This window comes from Cebidichthys violaceus, unplaced genomic scaffold, assembly GCF_023349555.1.
Source record: "Cebidichthys violaceus isolate CVI_PGR_0920_01 unplaced genomic scaffold, fCebVio1.0.p SCAF_17, whole genome shotgun sequence".
Classification (NCBI taxonomy): domain Eukaryota; kingdom Metazoa; phylum Chordata; class Actinopteri; order Perciformes; family Stichaeidae; genus Cebidichthys; species Cebidichthys violaceus.
The window spans coordinates 9,062,367-9,086,968 of NW_027176340.1; the positions used below are offsets into that span (position 1 = coordinate 9,062,367).

The following is a 24,602-nucleotide window of genomic DNA, read 5'->3' on the forward strand; positions in this document are numbered from 1 at the left end:
ATGAATGTTCTTAATTGTTTTTAAATCTCATTTTCTTTTGCATTATGTTTTGATGCTTTTAATGGTTTTAGGTGAAGCACTTTGAATTGCCTTGTTGTTGAAATGTGCTATACAAATAAACTTGCCTTGCCTTGCCTTCAACGCTAAGAGATAATCTGAATTATGCCCTGTTGTCCGATAATGGATATAATCTTCCAATGTAACACACAGGTCGAAATAAACCGTTAATGTAACGTATTAGAATCCAACAGGACGATTCTAGCACGCGCCCACATAAGGTCGTCAGTTTGAAACCGTTAGCAGTTAACCAACGGTTTGTCATGGTCATAGCAAACACCACAGCGGACTAACGGTATCGTTACCCGGCCGTTACTTGCCAAAAGAACGTCCTGTCAACTCTATATGGTTTGCCGGAAAGATATTCTAGTATTATTTCCTAGGAATTACTAAATTACCAGGTAAGTGAGGTTAGCTAACATTAAATAAGTTAATTTCAATTGACGCCAGTTAACTTAATAATGTTAGCTAGTAAACGGAATTGCTAGGAACAAGTTAACGTTAATTAGCTTAACGTTAGTTCGCCTAGCCAATGGGTCACCGTTAGGTTATATATGTCATACTTTATATAGCTTATATATGTCATACTTTCCCTCATGATAATGTCCAAATTTGCAATAAGAGTTAACGTTACGTTACGTTACAGCTCGGTAAACTGTGACGTCACTTCACGTTGGATAATAAACTCTTGCTCGTTTCAGGATGGAGAGACCCCGGGGATTTAACTTCAAGCTGTTGGTACCCTCCAGGGGGAATAACGGACAGGTATCTGCGGTTCGACCTCAGGAGATCGTAGAGAACGGTGGTGATTTCATGAATACATTGCAGCAGGTAACTTTAACTTAATTAGCCAACATTCAACCACCAGTAAACATTAATAAATACCGACAAGGTAAAACACTGCTGCTAGCTCAGCACTGACACAGTCTTTCAGCACGGAAATAATTAAGCCACATTCTTTTCTTTCAAGCAGTGGGAGTCTTTGACGTACAGTATGTGTTCTTGTATGCACTGTTATCCTTGCAGTAGGCTGAATGTATTAATGAATAGATGCAGCTGTCTGAGAGGCAGTAACCATTAACACAGAATACAGGTGATGACTAAGCATTTTGCTGTTTTCCCCTAGGGTAACAGTACAGGTTTTGTAAAAGAGCAGAGCATGTCTTTCACCCATACAAGTGTGGTTGCTCCAACAAAACCAACTAGACCAGGTATTTCCTATGAAACAAAAAGTTGGCAATCTATCACAAAGTCTTATAATAAATTGATTATTGTCTCTCCTCTAAAGAAATCCCCAGGATGAAAGTTGTGCCACCAATGGAAAAGGGCGAGGTAATATTTTCATTATACAAAAAAATGAGAAGCATGAATAGGAAAGATTTGGCCTTTGCAAAGTGTTAATTCAAAAGCATGTCAATTTGCTTTTGAATTAACTTAATTTGAATATTGTAAATATCCCCCAGAATATTTGCAGTCCCGGGCAGCTGTACTCCAAGCTGTTTGATGAAATGGACAAAATAAAGTGTTGGAAGGTTAAAGTTGACTCTGACACTGTGCAAAAGGAAAGGAAACTCCAAGAAAACAAAAGAACAATTGAAACTCAGCGCAAAGCCATTCAAGAACTGCAGGTATGTATCCTCAGCTGTCATTCTCTCTCTCTTCTTAATCAAAGGATTATTGATAAAAGAGGAACAGCATACTCTAACACCCCTTGATATCTATAGTGGTATGTATTACGTCTGTTCTGTCTCTACAGTTTGGAAGTGAAAGTCTCAGCGTAAAGCTGGAGGAACAGATCAGTGAAAATGAGGAGTTGAGGAACAAGTAAGTGTTTTGTTTGAAAATGTAAAATCCAAATAGACATGATAATGTAATTTGTAGATGTATAAATATTTTGTTTATTGCACATTTTTAATACAGAAACAACGCCACGAGGAACTTGTGTAATATACTCAAAGACACTTTCCAGCGGTCAGCTGAGAAAATGCATTTATGTAAGTAAAAGTGCCTCAATAAGTGTCTTAACCAGCCATATTATTGAAGTGTTAAGAATTAGGTCACATTGCTGCATAACAAATTTTACATTTTCCAGTTGAATCTGAAAGAGAAGAAACACATCACCTCTTAACGGAAAACAGTGCGAGTATTCAGGTAAAACGCCTCTATTTCTACATCACAATTAAGTTTTCATTAATAATGATAATTTGTTGGACAGGAGTCAGTAAAACAGTGTGACAGAAGGTTTGATGGTCAGTTTACATGTAACGTTTCTTCTGTAGAAAGTGATCGCAGCATTTGAAAGCCTTCGTATTCAAGCAGAAGCTGATCAACAAGAGATGCAGAAAGGTTGTTTTTTACTATTACTGTAGCTTTTTTACTGCAGGATATTTGAATCAGTCAGGAATAACTCAAAGGACGGAAGAGACATTATTCATTGATTGGCAAGCAAGATAACAACAACCATTTTTTTCTTTTTCCAGTCAAAGAGGATTTACTGCAATTTGAAGATCAAAAAGAAAAATATCATCAGGATTATACCATAAAGGAGAAAGAGGTCAGTAAAATAAAAGTCTTTTCAGATCAGTTTATTTGGGAACTTCTGAAACAAACAGCTCAGGGATTGACGCTCACGTTCACAGGCTGCAGTGCTTCAAACACACATTAAGGAAAAGGAAAAAGAACTACACAAACTCCTGCTTGATCTCCGTGAAACCCAGAAGCACTGCGAACAACTTCAAGAGGCATCAAGTAAGATCATGGTTAGATTTCAAGGTTAGGCGCTCACAGCTGTATACTTTTAGAGTCTTTTATTTTTAGGTTTTAGGTTTAGTTAAAGATAATAATAGTTGGTAAGCAATATGGTTGAATGAACATAAAGGTTCTCCAGGTTTTGTCTAAAACGTTAAATAATCTTTGACTGAACTATTACTAATGTTATAATGGTTCTTATGTCTTGTTTGTCTCAATATTTCAGCATAACTGCTTATTAAAATTACAATACAAGTGGAGAAATTAGGCCTGACTATAAAACATATTTGTTAGTATTAGTACACTTTGTTATTTGAAGGATCACTAGAGAATGATCCTGAAGATGTGGTCATTAAATATTTACTGATTTACAGATGAACAAGCTGAACTTCTAAAAAGCTCAAAACAGGAACAAGAATCCCTTCTCCAAAGACTGAACGCTGCAGAGCAGCACTCTAAAGAAACAGAGGTGAGTGTGTTCAGATTCTTGTCTTTTTCACTGAATCTTTACTCCTTCGTGCATTTTCTGCTTTGATTAAACACAAGTCCTTTCCCTTCAGAAAAATCGTGAAGCTATTGCTGCAATGCTGGCCCAAAGCAAAGAAGAATATGGAGAGATGATTCAAAACAAAGACTTGAGCTTGCTGGAGCTCACTAGAGTTAAACATCAGCAAGCAGACAAGCTGGAGGAGATTCAGACAACCCTTCAGGAGCTCCAGAGTTCACTAGCAGCAGAGATGCAGAGGTAGAAATAACTTGTGTACATTCAGAGCATTTTTCTGACCAAATACAGCTTCTCCTCATTCCACTTTGTTCCTGTCACAACCCACTTTAAAGGACCAAGGAACTTGAGGATACTCTCATGGCAAACAACAAAGAACTTGAAAGGAGAAACACACTTTTAGGTAAGCCTCACTGGGTGAAGTGTGTAGATATTTCTATTTACTGCTCTTTCAAGCTGAATAAACATGTTTTACTCAACAGGAGAGAGCAGGAAGCAGAGTGCAGACAAAGATGAGCAGATCAAAATCCTTGAAGATAAACTGGTAGGGTGGATGTTAGTTTTCTCAGAGAGTGCATCCTTTGTTTCTCAAGCAGTCATATTAGCTCGAACACAAGAGACGAGAACTTAAAGACACTCACAGTACGCTTTCGTTGTTCTTAGGAGAGAGAATCCAAATCCGCTGAGTCCATGAAGGGTACGATTGAAACCACTGAACTCAGAGTGGAGGAACTCACAGCTGAGCTGTCGAGGGGAACTGAAGAAGTCCAGCTATTGAAGGTGATACACATAGATACCTCATGTCAGAAGGAAAAGTTATGTCCATACCATAGTCTAGTACAGATGCACGAGATAACATTTTTTGTCTATAAAGGATGAAGCAGAGATGGAGAAAGCAGAACAGGATCGACTGAAGAAGACCTTAGAAGCTGCTGAAAATTCACAAGAGGATTTAAAGAAGAAGGTCACAGTGACAGAGGTTTTTACGTGGTTTACTTCTCATCATCTTTTACCCACAGCTCACATCTGTTTTTGGAAAATATCTTTATAATAGAAAAATATTGAGTGATATTGTGTGTATACACAATACATGGCTTCACCATGTTATGTTTTTCCATTTATTCTCAGATCAAAGTGCAAGAGCTGGAGGAACAGTTGAATACTGAAATAAATAAGAATAAAGAGCAAACCTTTCAGATAGAACAACTGAGGAAAGACTTCACGCAGCATAGGTGAGTTCTTTATAGCCATATTTCATTCCATTAGCATATCAAATATTATATTAAACTGTTGTAAGTTAATGTCTAATGTTTCATTTATGTATTTTTAAGAGTAAAGTACAAAAAGCTTTCATCCACCTTTAATGAGCTGCAGTGTGAGAAGAGAGCCATTCAGCGGCAGCTTGATGTCAAAGCTATGGAGGCAAACATGAAGATCTGAATTATCCTTTCATTTGCTTTTGTACATTAGCTGTTTGCATTAGCTGTACGCTTTTGTTTTTTATTACTGACTATCATATGAATAACACATCTGTTTTGACTGATCAGGTGAGTGAGGAGAAGGTCGTGAAGCTCACAAGAGAAATTCAGAGACTGGAAGAAGAAAACCAATGTTTACAGTGAGTTTCTCACTTTAGAGACAGAAAGAGGTCTGACATTGTGTCGTTTTCACGGTTCATATTTTTATATTTATATTAAATAGAGAGGAAGTAAACTCCTTTAAAACCAAAAGCCAAGGGACATATCAGGAGACCGAGACTATGCAGAAGAAAATAGAAGAAAATGTAAGTATGCCAACTAACCCAATCATCAACAGTAACACAGGTTGTGAAGTGTGAAAGGATGATTTATCTGTGATCTTTGTCTATAGTGTGAACATCTGCGGGAGGAAATTACAGAAAAAGACAATCGGATCAAATCTGTGGAAACAAAGGTTATTGAAAAAGTGAAATGTGAAAAGCTAATATTATCGATAATGTTGTGGAAATAACAAGAAGTTGTTTGTTTCTTAGCTGTGCAAGCTCAGGAAAACATTTGAGATTAAACTTAAAGCCCAAGAGGGATACCAGAAAAAGGTTTGTGACTGTAAAACTAGATTTACAGGACAGGAAATGGTGTTGTATATTTATATATTTTATTTAACAGTGGAATTGTATATTTTCAGAATAAAATACTTCAGAAACAAATAGCAAAGGAGAATGCGAAATCCTGTCAACTTGAAATTGTGGTATGTTTTTTTTAAATTTTCCAGTATGTAATATTGATATAAAACATTGAAATGAATAAGTATAGCCTGGTATGATGTAAATGGTTGTTTTTGTCTTCAGATCAACAGTCTTCAGGAGGAGTCCCAGAGCCTCAAACGACAGAACGAAGACGACCATCAGAACATGCTGAAGGCTCTTGAGTTCAAATCCTCCTTTGCAGCAGAGCTTGAGAATGAGGTTACTTATACAATGTTATGTTATTTACCACATTTTAAGTTCCCCACAATACAAAATTACAATAATAACACCCTTTTTTACAGCTCCAAAAGCTCAGATTAACTGCAGTAGAGGCTGTCAAGAACAAGGAAGACACAGAAGTCAAGTGTCAACACAAGATAGCCGATATGGTCGCACTCATGGAGAAACATAAGGTACGCTCATTGTGCAGTGAAGGGTCTGCCGTCTGAAGATGGTCTTTTCCAGCATGACAGTCGATCCAAACACATGTTGCATTGTGTTAATAGAGCCAGTACGACCGGATGGTTGAAGAGAAGGACGCAGAGCTCGATGAGAACAAGAAGAAAGAGATGCAGGCTGTGGCCTCCAGGAAATCTCTGGTATGTTGCTGACAAATTATGAATTCATGTTTATTTACATATGAATTAGATCAAATCATAAGAAAAATAAAATTGTGAATATCAGGAGTTGGACTTCACGAAGCACAAGGCACATAATGATCAGCTGAAGCAACAGCTGAAGACAGAAATAACAGAGAAGGTACGTCCCTGTTTGAATCAGTTACATCTTTATGGGGCTTTTCACGCGTTGTACTTAACTTTTTGAGAGACAGTTTATTGTTTGAGAAACACTTTTCATTGCTTTTAGGAAACCGTGCAGAAGGAGCTCATTAACCTGAAGAAAGTAATAGCATCAACAAGAGTCACTCAGCTGTCAGAAGCAAGGACCAAGCAGGTACAGCATCTAACAGGAACCGCTGATGACGTTTGTCATCACGTGTATCTGACCAATAATTCATCTTTACATCCCAGTCACCCGCCTCAGACTATAAACAAAGGAGATGTTACAAGACCCCAAAAGACAGCTCTCCAAAAAGACACATGAGAACTCCCTCCTACAGCAGAGAGGAGGGAAGAGCTGCTTCTAAGAAGAAAGCTGTGAGTTTAATCTAGACAGGTTGAGAAAACGTATTATTATTTAAGGCACTTTCGTACATTTTGAGGCGAGTCGGAAATCAAATCATCAAATTGTCTTAACTTGTGTTGCATTCTTGTATAATTGTTGCTGGCAGTTTAATGCATGTCCAAGACAGGTTGAGTACAAATACTGTGGACGTTGTGTATGAGCTCACCTCATCAAAGAGTCCCACTTATAACCGTTAAACAGCATATTAACATAAACTGTGTGGAGAAAAACAACGAGGGCTGTTTTGATGTGTGTGCATGTGCATGCAAAGACTGTGTGTGTGTATGTGCACTCATGTGCAGGGGGATCTGCCCCTCAGTATGCACTGCATGTCAACAGTGAATGAATGCGGTGTGAACGAGTCACTAGAGGTTATTACTGAGCGATAGCTCGCTGCCAAGAGATAAATCTCACTACGATAACATTTTATGTCCTCTGTGGTGAAGCAATCTGACACGGAATCCATCAGAACATTGTGTGGAACAACCCCGAAGACAACCGTTTAATCTATTCATAAAGTAAACCTTGATAAGATGATAAAGACCAGCATAACATGAGAGTTTAGTCACTATTGTAGTGTTCAGAATCATACAACTCACACTGACGCTGACTTTGTATTGAAGGAAACTCACAATGAAGACGTGAAAGCCCCAAGAAGCTTTGCAAGCGGAGTAGGCGGAACATCAAACATCAAAGTAATATTCAGTATTTTTCTGAAATGTTCCAAAAATGAATAAAAATAGGAATACTTTTGCTGACATTGCCTCTTTGAATTCCTTTACAGTCGTACAGAATAAGGACGCCTCCTTCTGCTGTGAAGGCAGAGCGCTGGGGGAAGAGCACCATAGAGCTCGACTTCAAGTCTGACAGCTCTGATCAAAGCGATCTCTTGGTGAGTTCTTCTATATATTATATATATATGTGTATATATCAGAAGAATACATTGTGATCATTTGTGCCAGATTGCCAGTAGAGCTGATTTGGCCTTCTCTTTTCTTCTCGGTAGATCTTTGCAAGTGCACCTGCACCCACTTTCTCCGCTCCACAATGCAAAGGCGACATCTTCAGGAAGGTAACGCGCTATTAGAAGATTCGGTGTATGCATTGTATACATGGACAAAGAATAAATAATCTAATAGTTTAATAGTTTATATTTAAAAGAATTGGATCTACATGTTTCTTACAGATTCAGAGCCCTGTCACTCTTAAGCCACCAGGGAACTCCTTGAAGATTGCTGCAATGAAAAGAATGAGGGATGCTGGGTGGACTGCTGTCACTGGCTGTGACAAAAAAAAGAGGATGACCAATGAGAAGATATTTGCATGAATAGTGTTATGACGGGTCAGATAGACAGTTATCATAATAGACAGGTTCAGATGTTCATTTTCCAACTTTGTTAACATACATATACAGCACTGTTAAAGATCAAATAGACAGTATTAATGATAATAGCATGCCAATGTATTTCTTAACATGCGTAGAAAGTAGTTTTATGGATCAGTTCAACTGTTGTTAACCACAGAAAGATTTCGGTGTTCATGTTCCAGCTTGTTTTTGTTGGGTTTGGAGGAGAGTTAAGAATTTGTTGTAGCGCTGTCATGTTGTATGATTTGTCTTTACTTCTGTTCACATGCAATCTCATTTTTCTGCACAAGTTCATATTGTTGGTGTTGGAAATGGTTTATCTATGTATTACTAACTTAATATATTCACGTTTCCAAATATTGGCAGTGATATAAGTAAAATAAATGTTCACATCGATCAGCATTGTCTTTGTTTGAATGTTCTCTTCCTCTCTGAAGACAGCCTGTCATGAAGAATTTAGATTTGTACTAATTAGTAGAAAATAAGAAGCATAAAAGGAGACTGTGGGAGCTCCCGCCTCCTTAATGAAGGAACTGGAGACGAAATTGAGATTGGTCTGCTGGGGCTGTTGGCACGTTGTCGTATATTGGATGGCCGTCATAAAGTCCTCCAGAAATGACAAGTGTGTCATCATCTGCCACAAATTCATCTGCTGAAAATGAAATAGGCATTTTTAATTGCTAGTAATAGACAAAATATAATTTCCTGATTGCATGGTGAAGGGGAAGGCCTTACCCGTGTCACCAGTGTTGTTCAGAGGTTGATGCAAGTATTGGATTTTATGTTTGCATCTGTGGAACATGAACACAACCATTGCCAGGGCAAACACTCCAAGCACAACGCTGAAGACGATGGTCATGCTCTTTTCTGAAATGTTTAGTCTCAAACCTTGTAACACAGCCAAAGAATGATATCAAATTAAAGTCATTCACGTGAGTTAAACAACAACTTACATTGCGTAATAAATCATTAATAAAAGCTGGTGCTTACCTTGTGTGGTTGTGCCCATTGATCCTGAGGTTGTGTTGACAGTGTGAGATGAATTTGCAGTTGTGATCACTGTAGTATCTGTTGTACTTATGTAACCTACTGTGGTCCGTGTTGATGTTGTCAGAGCAGTAGATGTAGGAGTGTCCGGAGTCGTGGTTGTCGGTGACGTGCTGTTGGTTAGAGGAGTCCCGTTGGTTGTTGACTGAGAAGTCTGGAGAGGACTCGTGCTCTCAGGTGGAGCTGCTGTAGCGTTGGGGAAGGTTCTGTTGTCCCGGGTCGTGCTGGTGAAAGGAGTCGTGTTCTCCGTCGAGTTTGAGATGACAGTCATGTGTCCAGTAGAGTTAGATGAAGGTAGCATTGTTGCTGTGAGCGTCATGTTTAAATCAGGGGTTGTTATTGCTGGCGTGACAGTCACTTTATCCGTCTGTGTTTGTGCCACAGCAAAAGGAATGGCCAGAAGATAACAAGCCAGGGTAACAAAGATGGTGTCCATGGCCATTTAGTTCTGTACTGGGAAACAAAACACAGGCTGAAAAACACTTGAATACATACATTTATGTTCCCCTAACATCTGTGCAGTGAAAACAATACCCTAAACATTGTGTTCGACCTATTACTAGTAGGTCAAATGCGTTACATGAACAGATCTGTTGCAGGAAGTAACTTCAGACACACTAAACGTGACTGTGTGTACACACAACTCTGATGGAAACTTTTCTAATCTCCCTCTTAAGGGAGAGCTTGACAAAGTCCAAACCGTGAATAATGAGGAAATGAAAGATCTGGCTTACCTTGTTTTGTTCATATAAACAGAGACTCGGTTCACTTCCCTGACAGCGAGTCTGCCTCCATGCCACTGTCGACTCCTCACTTCCTATGAACCTGGACCAGCTCGTGCTGATTTGCTGGCAAAGTGGCAGGTGAAAGTGGGCAGGTTACTTCTCTGTGAACTTCCTCTATTGTATGTTTCCAAGGAGACAAAGGACACAGCTATTACCTAGACCAAAGCTCAATCTCTCTCTCTCTCTCTCTCTCTCTCTCTCTCTCTCTCTCTCTCTCTCTCTCTCTCTCTCTCTCTCTCTCTCTCTCTCTCTCTCTCTCTCTCTCTCTCTCTCTCTCCTCCCCCTTCTTGCTCAGTTAAAATAGATTTTACAGCCCTGAGTGGAAGACAAACTGCACTGCCAAAGCATTAACTACACTGTACATTTATTTTCCTGTCTTCCCTCTCACAAACATACAGAGGTCATAATACAGCCGCTGGAGTTTTCTGTGCTGAATGTGTGTACTTGTGTACGTGTGTATTCAATCAACATGGTTGAACTTTGTACTAATTGTTTATTAACCAGTAGCATTTATGACTAATTCATACAGGTAATTCATAAAGATTGCACAATTTCCAGATATAAATAACTAGGCACTGAACATATACTCAAAAACAAATAGCCATTGTTCCTTCAATACAGTAATGCCATCACGCATATTGTAAAATATCAGACAGTATTATAGTGTGCCTGTCATGAAATATAGGAGGGCAATGTTCAGAATATACAGCTAGCAGCCACTGGCAGGAAGAACAATTGAACAGAGGGCAATAATAGTCAGGTTGCCACATTGCTGCTCAACAGGAAATGGGAGCAGCTCAGTTATAGTGGAGCAAAAGATGTGGCAACCTTGTGTTATTTTAAAAACTCTTTTCCTTATTGTTCTGATGAATACCACAATAGCTGAAACGTCTTGGGTTTCATTAAATGATTAAAATGTTCCACCAAATGTTGCAGAACATTCTTACTGTATATACTGTATATATATATATATATATATTCCTTCTGTTGTTTAAGCACCTCAGTAGGGTAGCAACATAAATAGGCATGCTTTTGAATTTAAAAGTTATGTTTTAGTTGTGCCAAGCTTTATCACTTGTTGTCAAGCTCTTTCTTAATTTAAAATAGATTTTGTATTTTGATTTAAGCAGCATGTTTAAAACACATCATAATTCATGTCAACATAAATAGGCTCATAGCAATAATGTAGTTAAAATTGTTTGTTTTTGCAAATCAAATGTAGCAGCAGATCAACTGTGACTTATCTTCTGTATGTTTATACAAAACAATTGCATTAAAATGTCTCCACGAAGAAAGAAAAGAGCGTATCGATATCGCAGCGTTACAGTTTGGTGGCGTTTTCAACATCTTTACTCATCGGGTCAAAGTCTTTGAATGTTGAGTCGTCAGCTTTCAGATGAAAGTCTGCTGCAGCCTTTTCTGTGACGTCTGATGCCTGTAGTGGGTCGAGAACAAACCGTTAATAACGTGACAAAATCTACATATGTACATGTAATATATCCTTAATATTCTACCAGTTATCTAACAAAAGGGTCAGTCTCCTACCTCTGATTTACTACAGTAGCTGAAGCAGATCAGGTCGCTCTTTTTCACAAACAGGTTAGGGTTCATTTTTTCTTGCTTGCATCCACCTAAAAAGAAATAGAGACATATTCTGACTGTTGTATGGTATATTTAGATTATTATCTTACATATGTAGATCATATATTAATGTGTGTCTACAGTGGAAGTAGAGGTTAGTATATAATGCCTCACCTGTGATCATGCTCACCAGCAGGCCACCCACGACTGTAGTCAGAGTACCCAAGAGAGACAAGTAGAGGTAGGACAGAGAGTACCAGGAGTCTGCCAGAGGTGGCCTCACACTGACACACGCAAGAATATCATTTTAGTGATCGTCCTCCTGCCACTCTACACATGTTACACCGACATGATCGCCACTGCTTTGTGATGATTTACTGTATGAACTGCATATTCAGTGACTTTACAATTATACCAAACAGAGAAAAAAAACAGCAAATCTTCTTGTTTGAGCCTGGAACCAGAGGATATTTGGCATTTTTGCTTCATAAAATAAAATAAAAATACATAAAATTGTCTGTCGATCGACTAATCAGTTACCATAATCAACCAATTTTTGCAGTTCAGGTTTACATGTACAGCTAGACAGCGTTTTTGGATCCTAAATGCATTTTAAAGCTTATAAAAAAAATCTATTTCTGAAATGTAGTCCAGAAAAGCAGTTGGGTGCAGCAGATTTGATTACATTTAATTAAGTGTATGGATATAGTGATAGCATTGGAGCATTCATATAGGAGCAGTCTTACCTTGGTGACAACCAAATCTATTCTGTTTTTTACTGTAAAAGTTTATGATGTTTCTACTTTTCCTGACGAATTTTCTTTTAGAATAAAGTATTTTGTATAATTTTTTTAGTTTTTATTAATTTGCTATGACCACATGATGTGTTTGACAGCTTCGTTAGATGTACAGTGACTCACTCAGTCTGTGAGGTCAGAGTCACTGCACTGGTCCACGGAGCTGGCGTTGTGTAGTTCTGGCCCACTGTGCTGTTGCAGCCCGCAGTGCTGACTTGGAGAGGATTTGTCTTTTCACTTGTCGGTGGGAAAACCTGGCCTCCAATCCCCACCCACAGAGTCAACACCAGACCCAGGATCATTCCCACAAGTCCTCCCTGCAATGTAAATATGGCTGCAGGCAAATACTTCCTGGATGTGTCACAGTTGTTGTATTGTTGAAAATACTCACTATTGAATTGGATGTGCGGAATAGCATGCCCAATAGGTAAAGACCGAGGAGAGGCCCGCTGATCATGCCAAATATGGACAGAGCTGCCTGAAAACAGAAAGCTATCAGGAGGCTTGTAGTTCCTAATATTCAGCTCTGGAAGGTGCTGTAGAGCAACAACAGACTGCAGTCCTATCAGTGAATGGTGGTTACCTGCAAAACGTCTCCCATCACTGAAGCAACTCCAGCCATCCCAATACACAGGGCACCAAAGAACACACCTGGGGGATGTTAAAATCAACATTATCAAGAGAAATGATTTAATCACAAACAACCTGCAGATGTTCTTCTGTGCAAATTATACGGCAGGTTAGCTAAACTTGTTCTCAAAGTCTCATACACATTTAAATGTTCTCATGTGATCGATTTAGTGAAAGATGTAACTCAGGTCTGAATTTTGTGTAGTAAAATAGTGATTTTTGGGCTCAATGTGTTTTGAAAAGACATATTGACTGCAGGGTATCTGCCAGTCTTGAAACGTCTTTTTTAAAAGCCTTAAGAAAAGTCCTAAATATTTTCATAGACAGTAATCATAGTTCTAAAATATTTTGTATCCGATTGCAGGCTGTTGGGAGCCGTTAAACATACGTAAACTAAAAGTAGGATAGTTTCGACAGTGGACTCTGCACGCAGGAGACTGATCGATCTCAATTAGCACTATAAGACCTATAGTGAGTACTGTCACTTCTGTTGGCTACAGTAGCTTTGAAGCTTATTGTCTTTTAACAGGCTAAGTGTCAGCTTTAGCAAAACCTTAAATAACATGAACCATTTTAACCCTTTTATTATCATTGGTGACCCTATTTAATGTTTAACGTCCTGAAATAAGTCCTTGGTATCTTATTTAATGATTTTTCCTAATTTAATGTGGAAAAACTGGGTTATAGTTTCAATGTCTTGTACGCATTTTGTACAGATCAGTATATAAACGTCTAAAAGTGTGTACAGCAGCCTCTAGACCATTTCTCCTGGTGCCCTGTTTGCTCTTCCTTTTTACTCTGTCTCCATTGAAATGTACCTCTAATCAAAGGTTTTCTGCCAATGATGTTTAGTCACAGCTCTTTTACAGTGAAAGTGACAGAATGTGTTTGAGACTGAGGATGAGGTTAAAGAGGACCCTGATTACGAGGCTTCCTCCTCTGGTGAGAATGAGAGCGCTGGGGTCGACCCTCCTGCTGTCTCTCAACCCCCAGCAGTTTCTGTTCTCTCTTCGTGTCCAAAAGTGGACACGTTTTCTTCCAAAAATGGAAAGCTATCATGTTCCCTCTCCCCACTTGAGCTGAATTTGGACAGCTGGAAAGACTTGGATGTGACCCACCTAAAAAGCCCATGTTGGGTCACTCATTTTTTTTGCAGGAGCGTCCAAGTCAAATGCTGACACTGGAAGGGCAATATTTTCAGCCACCTCCGAAGACTTTCTGTGGTTTCTCCTGTGTCATACGCTTTGTGACAAACTCGCAGCAACTCAGGATGTATGGGACAAGTGGGTCCAGCGATGACCCTTTTACAATCCAGGCCCCCGCATGGAGGAATATCTGGTTGTATTTCGTGGGCGCTGTTCCTAAAGACAATATATACCAAACGGGAGAAACACATCCTCAAAGTACATGCACCGTGTGATGCACAGTCCAGCTATGCTTGGAATATACAGGTTACACTGGGAAACTGCATGGGGGAGAACCTGAAGAGAATATTAAACGGCCAACCGTTTTCTGCCCCTCGCCTTGGCCACATCATCCTCAGTGTTTTTTTACCTTACTTCCAGAATTAGTCGTGAAACAGATATAAAATGTTGTTGTGATCACAAAGGGACTGCTCTATTTAACATCTGGCACTACTCTGTAATAATTAGAACCTTGTGAACTTGTTTGAACGCATAATGGGGCTACGCCTTTGATCTTACCATCCCACATGATCCTGTCTGGGCAGGTTTTTCTGTTCACTGACGAAGATTATTGCAGTTTTAACCACTGTTTTTACTTTGTGACCTGTGAAGCCTGCTTGAAGAAAAACTCTTCACAAATAAGGATTTAATTTTGTCGTTGGGCTGTCAGGCTATCTGGTGTTAACCAGTTCATGTCGCAACTCGTGCAGTGGAACTGGAAGCACTTTTAACTACCTCTAGAATAACAAGATGAGATAGTAGTTATCTTGGTGTCTACTGGTATCTTGTGAACTTCAAGGAGTTATTCTGTATGATGATTACTGTTGTATTTAGCATCAGAATGTACAGTGAGCTCGGTAATCAATGAGATAGGGAAAGGTTTTACGGAAGAGCGTTCTTCAGAACTGTCTTTCCTTAGGGTTAGTTTGTCCCTCAGATCTTTACGCTTCTCTGATAACTATTCATTCTTGGGCGACTGTGAAAGTGTTTTGTTAAACTTACTCAGGCCCATGTTCATCCAGTACACCTGCTTCTCTGTGAGGTTTTTGAAAACTGGAAGAATTAAGTCTTCCACAGTGACAGCAACAAGAGCGTTAATGCTGGAAGACACCGTGCTGAAAACAAACAGTAAGCTATTAAGTCTTTGCACAGAACAGGAAGACTGATGCATGTGAATGGCAGATTATAGATTACAGATAGGATTAGTCTCAGGTAGCCGGCAGATGACGTGGACTTTTCACAATAAGTAACATAACCCAGGTATTGCCAGCTCATTCTTTCCTTACCATTGTACCTTATCTACAAGATCGATCCTTAGCAGACACAGGCTATTTAAAATAATGTAATTTCCTTGTTCGTCTCAGGCCTCACCTAAGAGTACCACTGTATGCGGCAGCCACAAACAAGCCGGGGATTCCAGGGTAATCTGCCAAAATATCCATCACAAGATAGGGCAGCAGCTGGTTTGCAAACGTAAGCAAATCGTAGCATTAAAAACAATACTTTGTTACACAAAAAACGGAATGATGATGATGATGATGATGGTGATGATGAGTAAACAGACAATTGCAGCTGCAGTTACCTGGTCGTGGGTGCCTACATCCCCGTTTGTAAATGGGTCACAGTTCTTGTAAATGGAGAACATGGTGAGGCCAGAAAACACAGCCAGACTCACAGTTACCCACAAGCCAACCATGTTCACGTACAACGACCTGAGAGACAAAAAGAAGACTTGTCGGTGCACGGTTCGTGGCTCACGGCCAGTAAGGTGCTGTTTGCATTGCATTCCAGGAACGCTCACATCTTGGCATGTCCCAGGGTTTTGCAGGAGATGTAGCGTTGCACCTGGGACTGGTTGATTGAGTAGATAGACACCCACATGACGCTGCCACCGACTATGATGGTCCAGAAGGTATGTCGCTTCAGAGGATCTGGGTCAAAACTGATGAAAGTGAACAGGATGTGAATGTGTTGAATGTTTGGGGACATCAACAGGACAAACGTCTGGCAGTCTGACACTTTTGAGGCAACAAGCAAACAGAATTGATATTCAATCTCCCTTCCTTGTATACTAAAGCGTTTACAGGAAACAATTATAGGAAAGTTAAGCTAATTAGTTTTGCTGTGGCTGCAAACTAATTGATTTGATTAATGATTTAAAAACAGACGAACATCAAATACGATCTGACACAACTCTGCCTGTGAACATACTCAAAAGCCTCTAGTCGGCCTCCTTGGCCGGCGTCCTCCCAAATCTTAGTCAGGCCTCCCTGCAGTACAGCTCCTCTGGCTATAACGGCCACAAAACCTGCCAGCATGATCACCATCTGTATCACGTCCGTCCAGATTACTGCTTTCAGACCGCCCTGAAACAAAATCCATGTTGAAGCCAGCTTATTATTTCCAAGTACTTCCAATTAAAAGCTAGATGAGGCTTGTGATGTTAAAATGTGTACAATTATGCGTTGTCATGCAGAGAAGACGTGGATGCTGCTATGTGCTTGGACTTGAGGACTTCAGTCTATGTTTGTATGCATTATAGACCTCTTGTAGACTCTTGGATACGCAGGTCATTTGTTCAATACAATACATAATATTCTTTAGAATGCACAATACCAACCAAAGTGCAGTAGAGGATGCACACCGCTCCTGTAGCCACCAGCACTCCCCAGAGATCAAGTCCTGTGACTGTAATCACAAAAAGAAGCTCCGTTATGATTTCAAAATAAACCTATTGAGACGTAACGACGTGTGACAGTGTTAATAACCTCAAGCCAAAGTCTCCATAACCTCTCTGAAATGGGGTATCTATCTACCTTTTTTTTTTAACTTTGCACAGGTGATGAATATCCACTTTTAAAAGAAAAACACATCTGGTCACCTCTTTCATTTTAGGGTCAATCTGTCTTTAAGACAAACATGAGAGAAGGACAACTCATGACAAATGATGTCAAAAATACCACAGGTATACCAAGACTATACCGTCATACAAAGTGCTATTTATACATAGTTGTTTGCTAGACAAACAGTATAGACTCACTTTGATTTAGTGCAAGAGCAGGAGCATAGATGACCAAACCGGTGTAGAGGGTCTGAAAACAGATGCCACCATTAGCTGATTAGGTGGGAACACAACAACCATGTGATTCATGTTAATCTTGATATCTACAATTTTACATAAAGTCAAACAGGCCGGCTTTTTACCATGTTACATATACCATGTAAATTATAGATGATTGTTCCATTCTTCATGGTTTTGTACTTTTGGTTTTAATTATCTAAATACGAAAAGCAGTTGAATATTAAAAGCATGTTTTAGTTACCGTCTGTACGATGTACATCGAGGTCCCAATTATCCGAATGGGCCAGCTGAAGCGCATCTCCAGGTACTAGGAATGAAAGGAGAAACAGTCAGACATCATTAAACTGTTTACACACATTGGTTTGGTTTATACGTTCATAAAATATAAAAGACGTTTGTTTATTGGTTCATGTTTCTCTTTTTTTAACGTCAACGTAGGCACACCTTTTGAAGGAAATACTTTTACAGCAGTTGGATTCTGTACAGCGTTTTATAGCCATTCAACCAAGATCACTTTAAATCTACTACACTGGACATATTATTTGCCACATTAACTTGTAAAAGTCATGTATTTCAGTTAGCATGCTTGCTTTGTTGATGTTTACATTTGAAGTTATTTGGTGCTGCACCATAATACAGTCTGTGACATTTCCTCACCTCATAGGCGCTGGTGATCCCCAGTCTGTAGAAAAGCGGGACGAAGATCTCGGCAGTGATTGCCGACATGATGGCATAGGAGAAGCCGAAGAGCCAGAAGGCAGTTCCGAACCGGTAGGCCTCAGTAGGTGTGCCAATGACTGTGATGCCAGACATGAAGCTGGCAGTGAGCGACATGGCAACTGGCACAGCCGTCATTTGCCGTCCACCCAGCAAGAACTCAGCGCTGCTGGTCTCCTTACGGCTCCGGATGGCCTGGAAAAGGCCGATGCCCGCTGCCAACAAAATTGTTCCGGCAAACACCACATAATCCCACACAGAGAAAGTGGCCACTGGACCACCTGTACCAACCATGATGAGTTCAGTTTTCTAACACTTCTCTTCTCTCTGAATTGTCGTTAAGGACGCTTCTGTATTACCTCAACTCCAGTTGTACAATACCAAGAGCAAAGATTAACACTGAAGACTGACTGAAAAATGATTTTCAGTGTGTTTCACAGTCAACTGTGAGACGTGTGAAAATCAGCTGCACTCATATTCAAAAGTTTCAAACCTTCAACAAAGAGAAGCAAAATCCAAGGAGTTCAGGGTTTCTATCAACCATAAGAGTCGCTCCGACTGCAGAATGAGATACTTCAACCACTGGACATCTCCTGCAATTGTCAGCAGTCTGATGTTTTCGGTAAACTATAAAGATTAGTTCACTTTAGTTAATAATCCATCAAGGTCACACGGTTACAGTCAGTAATTTCAGTGATTGTAAAAGATCCTGAGGTTTGTTTGGAGATCTTCTGTTGTCTAGATGTGTATCCATTCACCTCTAGGAGGGGTCTTTATACAACTCCCAAGTTACTCAGTAGGAGTGTTGTATCGTGAAGAATTTCAGGAGGCAGGGCAGGTTCAACCTTTATGCTTGTCACTTTGGGTCATGTGATTACCATTGCTTTACTTAGCACATCTTTATCTTTGATTATCATTCCAGCGATTTATAGGGAAGCATGTCATTTCAAACACAAAAACATGAAGGTGTCAGGGGGGGAAATGTAACGACAACGGTCAAATAAATAGTAGATGTAAGCCACAGGGACATTAATGTGAGCACAATACATAGGCATCACTACTTGTAATATTAGTAATTGAATGAATAGAGATTTTATGGATAATTTCCTTCAAGTCACTCTTGAAGAGAAAATCAGCTCCAGTCAATTCTTCGAAAGTTAATGTAAAATGGCACATGTTAATGTTTGTGAAGGGGAGGAAGACCTGGGGAGAAGCTAGGAGCTGCTAAAACGGACAAAGACTGGACTTACACTCACTCACTGTATTCTGATATTCTCTGGATGCATTGTTTCTATTCACACTATTAGAGAGCGACGACCCTTGTGATTGAAATGAAAAGAAGAAAATCAGTCTGTGCTGTTGAATGCCAAGAACAATGTGCTTGTAGGAGTCTTGTTGAAGGAGATATAAACAAATGGCAATTAAAAACAACTGCATGCTTCACAATTATCACCTAATGTATCGGAGAGACTTTGAATTGCCTTGACAATCATTAAACAAAAATAGAGATAAGGAAATCTCTGCATGTTCATTACAAGTTAGGACTGTGACAGTTTGTGAACGTTTTGTGTGCACATTGCTATCTAGATTTCTAACCCACAATGCACAAAGCATCTATGTGACATGCGCATTCAGAAAGTGCATTGGTGTTTTGCTGCTCAAGACGTGTTTTTTTCTTCAGTTAATTTTTACCCAAATAAGAGACAGATTAGGTTTGTTTTGGAAGATGAAGTAAAAGTCGGTTTAAAATTGAACGTCTTTAAAAGATATGCATTCTTCCATGCACAAATGAGGCTTTTATTTATTTTTTTGTGACATCTAGTGGACACTCTTTCAGACCGCTTTGGACAGAGTCAGATACAGATTTGCCCAGAGGCTTTCAGCTGCTGCACAATCCATTCTCTTGGTTATTGTATGGACTTTGTCCATGAAGGAAATCATTAATTCATGTCATCCACATAATGGACTTCACTTTCAGTTATTCCTGAGATTGAAGATAGCTGCTACCTTGGATACAGGTGGATTATAACATGTTTGCATAAATACTGGTCAGCGGGGATGTTGTTCAGACTCACTGCACCATCGGGCCTGCAGGTGCCCACATCTCTTGAGCAGGTGACCCACACATGCAGAAGGAGAACTCATGATATTTAAGATCCTAAACGTTTCATCCTCTCTATTCTCTGGTTGTCAGTTCAGTCTCTTTATTTTTACTTCCCATTCAGGTCCCACATTGATTGGGAAAAAACATAGCATTGCTTGACATGGAGACTGCAGCGTTCACCTGCTGGCTCCTGTTTCTGCTGTTCAGCCCAGCTGTTCCCATGTGTTTTCCCACCGACTTCACTCTGTACGTGGAGAGGCCAGAGTGTGACTACTGTGTTGCGATCAACACTACCATCTGCATGGGATTCTGCTACTCAAGGGTACGTATGTCCTAGATTGTCATTTGTTCCTTCAGATGGGGAAAAAGAACAGTGAAAAACCGTCATACAGAAAAATTGCCATGTTGTATATGATTATTGAGAAGTTCACAGTTGTGTTTGATATTAGCTCAAGTCAAATAAAAAAACACTATTCTTGGGCCCATTTCTTTTAAATTTTCAGTTGAAAACATGCCCGTAAATAAAGTTTTGTGTTCTCAAGGAATTGAAAATGTATTGTTGATTGATGTGTTTGTCTCTGGTGAGCAGGACAGCAACATGAGGACTGTAGTCGGCCCACGCTTCCTTATCCAGACAGGCTGTACCTATGACAAGGTGGAATACCGCGCAGCAATACTGCCCGGCTGCCCCATCTCCTCCAACCCCGTCTTCACCTACCCAGTGGCCCTCAGCTGCCACTGTGGGGCCTGCAGGACCGACAGTGACGAGTGTGCGCACAGGGCCAGTGTGGGGGGAGCTAGGTGTACCAAACCAGTGAGACGTGTCTACCCGTACCCTGGCCAGAGCACCTACATGACCCCTTTCTGATTCCTCTGTTGTCATCAGCTTGTTAATGTTACCGAGCTGAAACTGCATGAACAGTGAATGTTTTGAGAAGAGACAAAGGTCATCCTTTAGCTTGTTATGGATACAGTGATAACTGTCCATGCTGTCTGCTCTGGTACTTGTTGTACCAGCCTTTTTAATTGTGTCTTTGTTGCCCAGCGCGTCTGTGCTGCAGCTCTGTTTCTCAGTTTACAATGTGGGGTTTGATCCCGGTGAGCGTTTTTGTCGGCGTCATTATTTATCCTCCTGTCTCGTGTGTGTGTGTGTGTGTGTGTGTGTGTGTGTGTGTGTGTGTGTGTGACTGCCAGACGTATTATGTTTACTCTGACATGGATTCTCTGAATACAACCCAATTAAAGCTGAAGTCTCTAAATAGCTCTTTGACTAAGCTGTGCTTGACTTAATCACATCCTGTGTTGACGTATACCGTAGCTTTCTGTTTACGAAACACACACAAGGCCACGACGCTCCACAAAGTCACCCCAGGATAATTTCCTCAACAGTCACTGTGGAAGGCACATGATTGTTGACTCGCGTCCTCTTATTAAATGGATTACCAGTGGGCCACAAATATCACACACATCGCTCAGAAGAGTCACCAAACACCAGAATTACAGTGTGACTTTGTTATCTGCTGAGTAATTTTGTCTCATCTCAGAGCTTATGTGTAGTTTCCCATTCTCAAAGGGAATTTGGGAAGACAGCTGGAGCTTATTAATAGCACAGCAGTTCAGAGTGGGAGAATGCATCATGAGTTCATCATGTGGATCTCGGTGACATTGCTCTCTGCTTACATTATTTTACCATATACACTGAAAGTGTCTCTATGTTGATGAAAAAACGATTGTGTTAGGACAGTCACTGTATGTAACTGAACCCTATTGGTCTCATTTTGTTGGTTCTGCAGCTCTGACATCTTCTCGCATTTAGCAAAATATAAAATAGAATAGAAGGCTGGTTAAAATCATTGAATTTGAATGGATAGCACAAAGAGCTGTCTCACTTTTCATCAGTCAACAGGAGTGACCACCAGCATTACTCCCCATATCAAGTTATGCCGCTGATGCCTGACAGGACTTTATGAAATGACAAACCTTGAAGCAACTTTGAGGAGGAGATGTGGTCTTTGGGGCAGAAGTGGACCAAAACTAGTTCCAGCTCGCGGTATGGGGGAGAAGTGTGGATGAAAAACCTGTTTGTTAACAGCTGAGTCACTATCACCTTGAAAGGAAGCTTGTGCAACTTCTGACAACCCGACACTCTGTTTAACCTTGCAAAGTCAGCTGACAAAATGTCCGTTCTGAGAATTTTTGTCCATTGTTTATGTCTTTGTCTATCAGTGTCAATATGGCTTCTCTTCCTTTGACCCACTTGTGTTCAAATGTGGTTCATTTTATTAGATCATACACCCATATAATTTTATGGGTGTTAGTATCTTTATGGGTGTTAGTATCTTCATTATAGTGGATATATATATATATATATATATATTTTAATTGTGCAAAGAAGTGCCATTTTTCCATCTCATGAATGAAAAACATGTCCTGGCTACAAAGCTCTATGCTCGAGCAGGGCTTTACTCATAAACCCACATACCTGGAGGGCTAATTATGCTGTAAATTTTATACGAACACTTGACCTTATATAACTCTAAAATCATCAGACTGGTATGGCACAATGATTTGAGTCACCCAGCTGAAATTCCCTGTGTGTGGTGTTTTGAAAACCCTAATACCCAAATGGAAAAAAAACAGTGGATGAAATGGAATTTGCTTCCATCAGCAGAGCCAGCCATGTGGCACACATACCGATCACCCTCATTCAGACAAACCCTACAGTTTGTTTGTGTTGTGTTTATTCAACTAGAAACAATGTGAGATTCTTCTTTGGACCACGCTATGGGGACGGCAAAGTCTGTCGGTTGGTTGATTGGTTGGTCTGTCCACCACTTCAGTCTAGACTGAAATATCTCAACAATACTGGATGGATTAACATCACATTTAGTTCAGACATTCATTGTCAGTTCGTGATCCCCAAACTTATCTTTTTGTGTCTTTAGTTTTTTGTGTTACAGATATATCTACCCGATGGATTCACAAAAACATTTTATGCAGACATTCATAGTCCTATACTATGTCCAAATGACTTTGTGATCCCCTCACCTTTCCTCTAGCACCACAGTGAGGTTTACATTTGTGATTTTGAGAGCAATGTTTCCGCAATGTATCCCATGGTTTGCCATGAAATTTGGTACACACATTCATGATCGCTTCGGGACAGATTGTAATAACTTTGATGAAACCTTAAGGTTTCCTCTAGCACCACCATTAGGTCAGAATTTGTATTTGTCCAGTACTTAGGCTGATGACCAAATGCCTGTAAAACTAATGACATTTCCATCATTTGCAGCTCTAGCTCCTGTTCACAACATGCTAATGTTAATGTGTCAGCATTAAGCTCTCAGACCCACTGTGCCTATGTACAGTCTAACAGAGCTCCTAGTAGTTGGCTGGACCTTGTAACTGTGCCTTGGTGATGTTGTAACAAAAGCATACACACTATCCATGCTGTAAATGTTCTTCAGCATCAATCTTGTAAGTTTTTCTAGTGAACAGAATATATTTTTATATAATTTAGATTATCTAAAGATCCTGAACATATACAAAATGGTCCAAAAGCATTTACAAGAAAGAGGGCAGGTTCCCCAGTGTGTTTAAAATGTGTGTCAAACCAAACCAAGAAGAACCAGTTTCAACCCTAACAAAACCCTTCTTGCCTTCAGCATTTGCATTGTAGTTTATAGGTCACACCCAAGACTTAGCCAGAACAGTAATTGAAACCTCTTCGACTGACCAGATGGTTATAACATTGGAAATGCCCCTTTGAGTAATTTGATAGGCTACCCTTTGTTCCTGATTTAACCTAGAGAAGAGATAGATCATGTTCGTCTCATCACATCAATACTTTCTTTTTTAAACAAACATTCACCTCAGGTGAAGCCACAGTTGTGCTTTTTTTTTCAGCAACACTTTCCTGCTAGATTTGTATGGTTCCCAGGCAACTCCTTATACACATGGTTGCACACAGACATACCTGTGTGAGTTCAGTGCCTCACTTGAGGACACCTTAACAGAGACAGGAATGAGAGTGTGGTGGAATTTGTTCAGCTTTGTCGTCCTTGTTTTATCTCTTTGCCTATTTCTGCGTATGTGTCAAATTCCTTGTATGTGTACGTCTATCCCTCACCCAAGGATGGCATGAAGGGGTTACATCCAACTACTTGCATTGAAGTAGCAGTACCAGAATTTAAATCTTACAAGTAAAATTCCTGTATTTTAAACCCTTGGTAAAAGTTTGTATTAATATTATCAGCAAAATGCAGTTAAAAGTATCAAAACTAAAATAACTTATAATGCAGGAGAAAGGTCGCTGTAGTTGTTTTATCTTACATTATTGCATTATTATTAGGCTACTAATACATTAACATGTAAGCAGGTAAAGAGGGAGCTAAATGTAACTATGTGATGTACTGTTTGGTAATTTATCTCAAAGAATGTATTATATTCTCTAAACCTACGATGCGTATTGTAGGTAAAATAGAATCATTAAAATAAAATAGCAACTATGACTGTCAGATAATGGAGGAAAAAAGTTAATTATTTCACTGAAATGTGTAGAAGTACACGTACTCAAGCGCCTCATAATTG

General features: G+C 39.8%; 4 protein-coding genes across 8 annotated transcripts; 2 read left to right on the top strand and 2 right to left on the bottom strand.

The window, feature by feature from the left end:
- Nucleotides 1-361: 361 nt before the first annotated feature.
- On the top strand, nt 362-8,043 carry sycp1 (synaptonemal complex protein 1). 3 transcript variants are annotated; one of them, XM_068712490.1, is made up of 34 exons: nt 362-458; nt 759-888; nt 1,184-1,268; nt 1,346-1,389; nt 1,521-1,685; nt 1,814-1,881; nt 1,978-2,051; nt 2,150-2,208; nt 2,337-2,403; nt 2,538-2,611; nt 2,697-2,805; nt 3,180-3,274; nt 3,366-3,550; nt 3,643-3,710; nt 3,790-3,851; nt 3,971-4,087; nt 4,182-4,286; nt 4,436-4,539; nt 4,639-4,729; nt 4,855-4,925; nt 5,009-5,090; nt 5,177-5,239; nt 5,319-5,381; nt 5,471-5,533; nt 5,634-5,750; nt 5,834-5,944; nt 6,038-6,130; nt 6,216-6,290; nt 6,399-6,485; nt 6,563-6,688; nt 7,340-7,411; nt 7,501-7,608; nt 7,723-7,788; nt 7,903-8,043. In XM_068712490.1, exons 2-34 carry the CDS (start codon nt 760-762, stop codon nt 8,041-8,043), a joined length of 3,039 nt encoding a protein of 1,012 aa, XP_068568591.1. In that variant the 5' UTR covers nt 362-458; nt 759. The 3 variants fall into 3 exon arrangements, with proteins under 3 accessions (XP_068568591.1, XP_068568594.1, XP_068568592.1); XM_068712493.1 differs by lacking the exon at nt 6,563-6,688; XM_068712491.1 differs by lacking the exon at nt 5,319-5,381.
- Nucleotides 8,031-10,075, bottom strand: si:ch211-105j21.9 (sialomucin core protein 24-like). 3 transcript variants are annotated; one of them, XM_068712500.1, is made up of 4 exons: nt 9,864-10,075; nt 9,073-9,577; nt 8,818-8,970; nt 8,031-8,731 (listed from the first exon to the last, which is right to left on the bottom strand). In XM_068712500.1, exons 2-4 carry the CDS (start codon nt 9,569-9,571, stop codon nt 8,604-8,606), a joined length of 780 nt encoding a protein of 259 aa, XP_068568601.1. In that variant the 5' UTR covers nt 9,572-9,577; nt 9,864-10,075; the 3' UTR covers nt 8,031-8,603. The 3 variants fall into 3 exon arrangements, with proteins under 3 accessions (XP_068568601.1, XP_068568600.1, XP_068568599.1); XM_068712499.1 differs by having other exon boundaries at nt 8,031-8,734; nt 9,073-9,582; nt 9,864-10,072; XM_068712498.1 differs by having other exon boundaries at nt 8,031-8,734; nt 9,864-10,071.
- A 312-nt stretch (nt 10,076-10,387) lies between these two features.
- On the bottom strand, nt 10,388-18,696 carry slc5a8l (solute carrier family 5 member 8, like). The gene is made up of 15 exons (XM_068712494.1): nt 17,846-18,696; nt 17,430-17,495; nt 17,147-17,198; nt 16,727-16,794; nt 16,318-16,472; nt 15,908-16,048; nt 15,689-15,818; nt 15,478-15,566; nt 15,109-15,221; nt 12,876-12,943; nt 12,684-12,770; nt 12,416-12,609; nt 11,670-11,779; nt 11,460-11,545; nt 10,388-11,349 (listed from the first exon to the last, which is right to left on the bottom strand). Exons 1-15 carry the CDS (start codon nt 18,197-18,199, stop codon nt 11,236-11,238), a joined length of 1,827 nt encoding a protein of 608 aa, XP_068568595.1. The 5' UTR covers nt 18,200-18,696; the 3' UTR covers nt 10,388-11,235.
- A 1,297-nt stretch (nt 18,697-19,993) lies between these two features.
- On the top strand, nt 19,994-21,117 carry tshba (thyroid stimulating hormone subunit beta a). Its single transcript, XM_068712501.1, has 3 exons — nt 19,994-20,020; nt 20,131-20,331; nt 20,599-21,117. The coding sequence occupies exons 2-3, from the start codon at nt 20,170-20,172 to the stop codon at nt 20,875-20,877; spliced, it is 441 nt and encodes a 146-aa protein (XP_068568602.1). The 5' UTR covers nt 19,994-20,020; nt 20,131-20,169; the 3' UTR covers nt 20,878-21,117.
- Nucleotides 21,118-24,602: the final 3,485 nt, after the last annotated feature.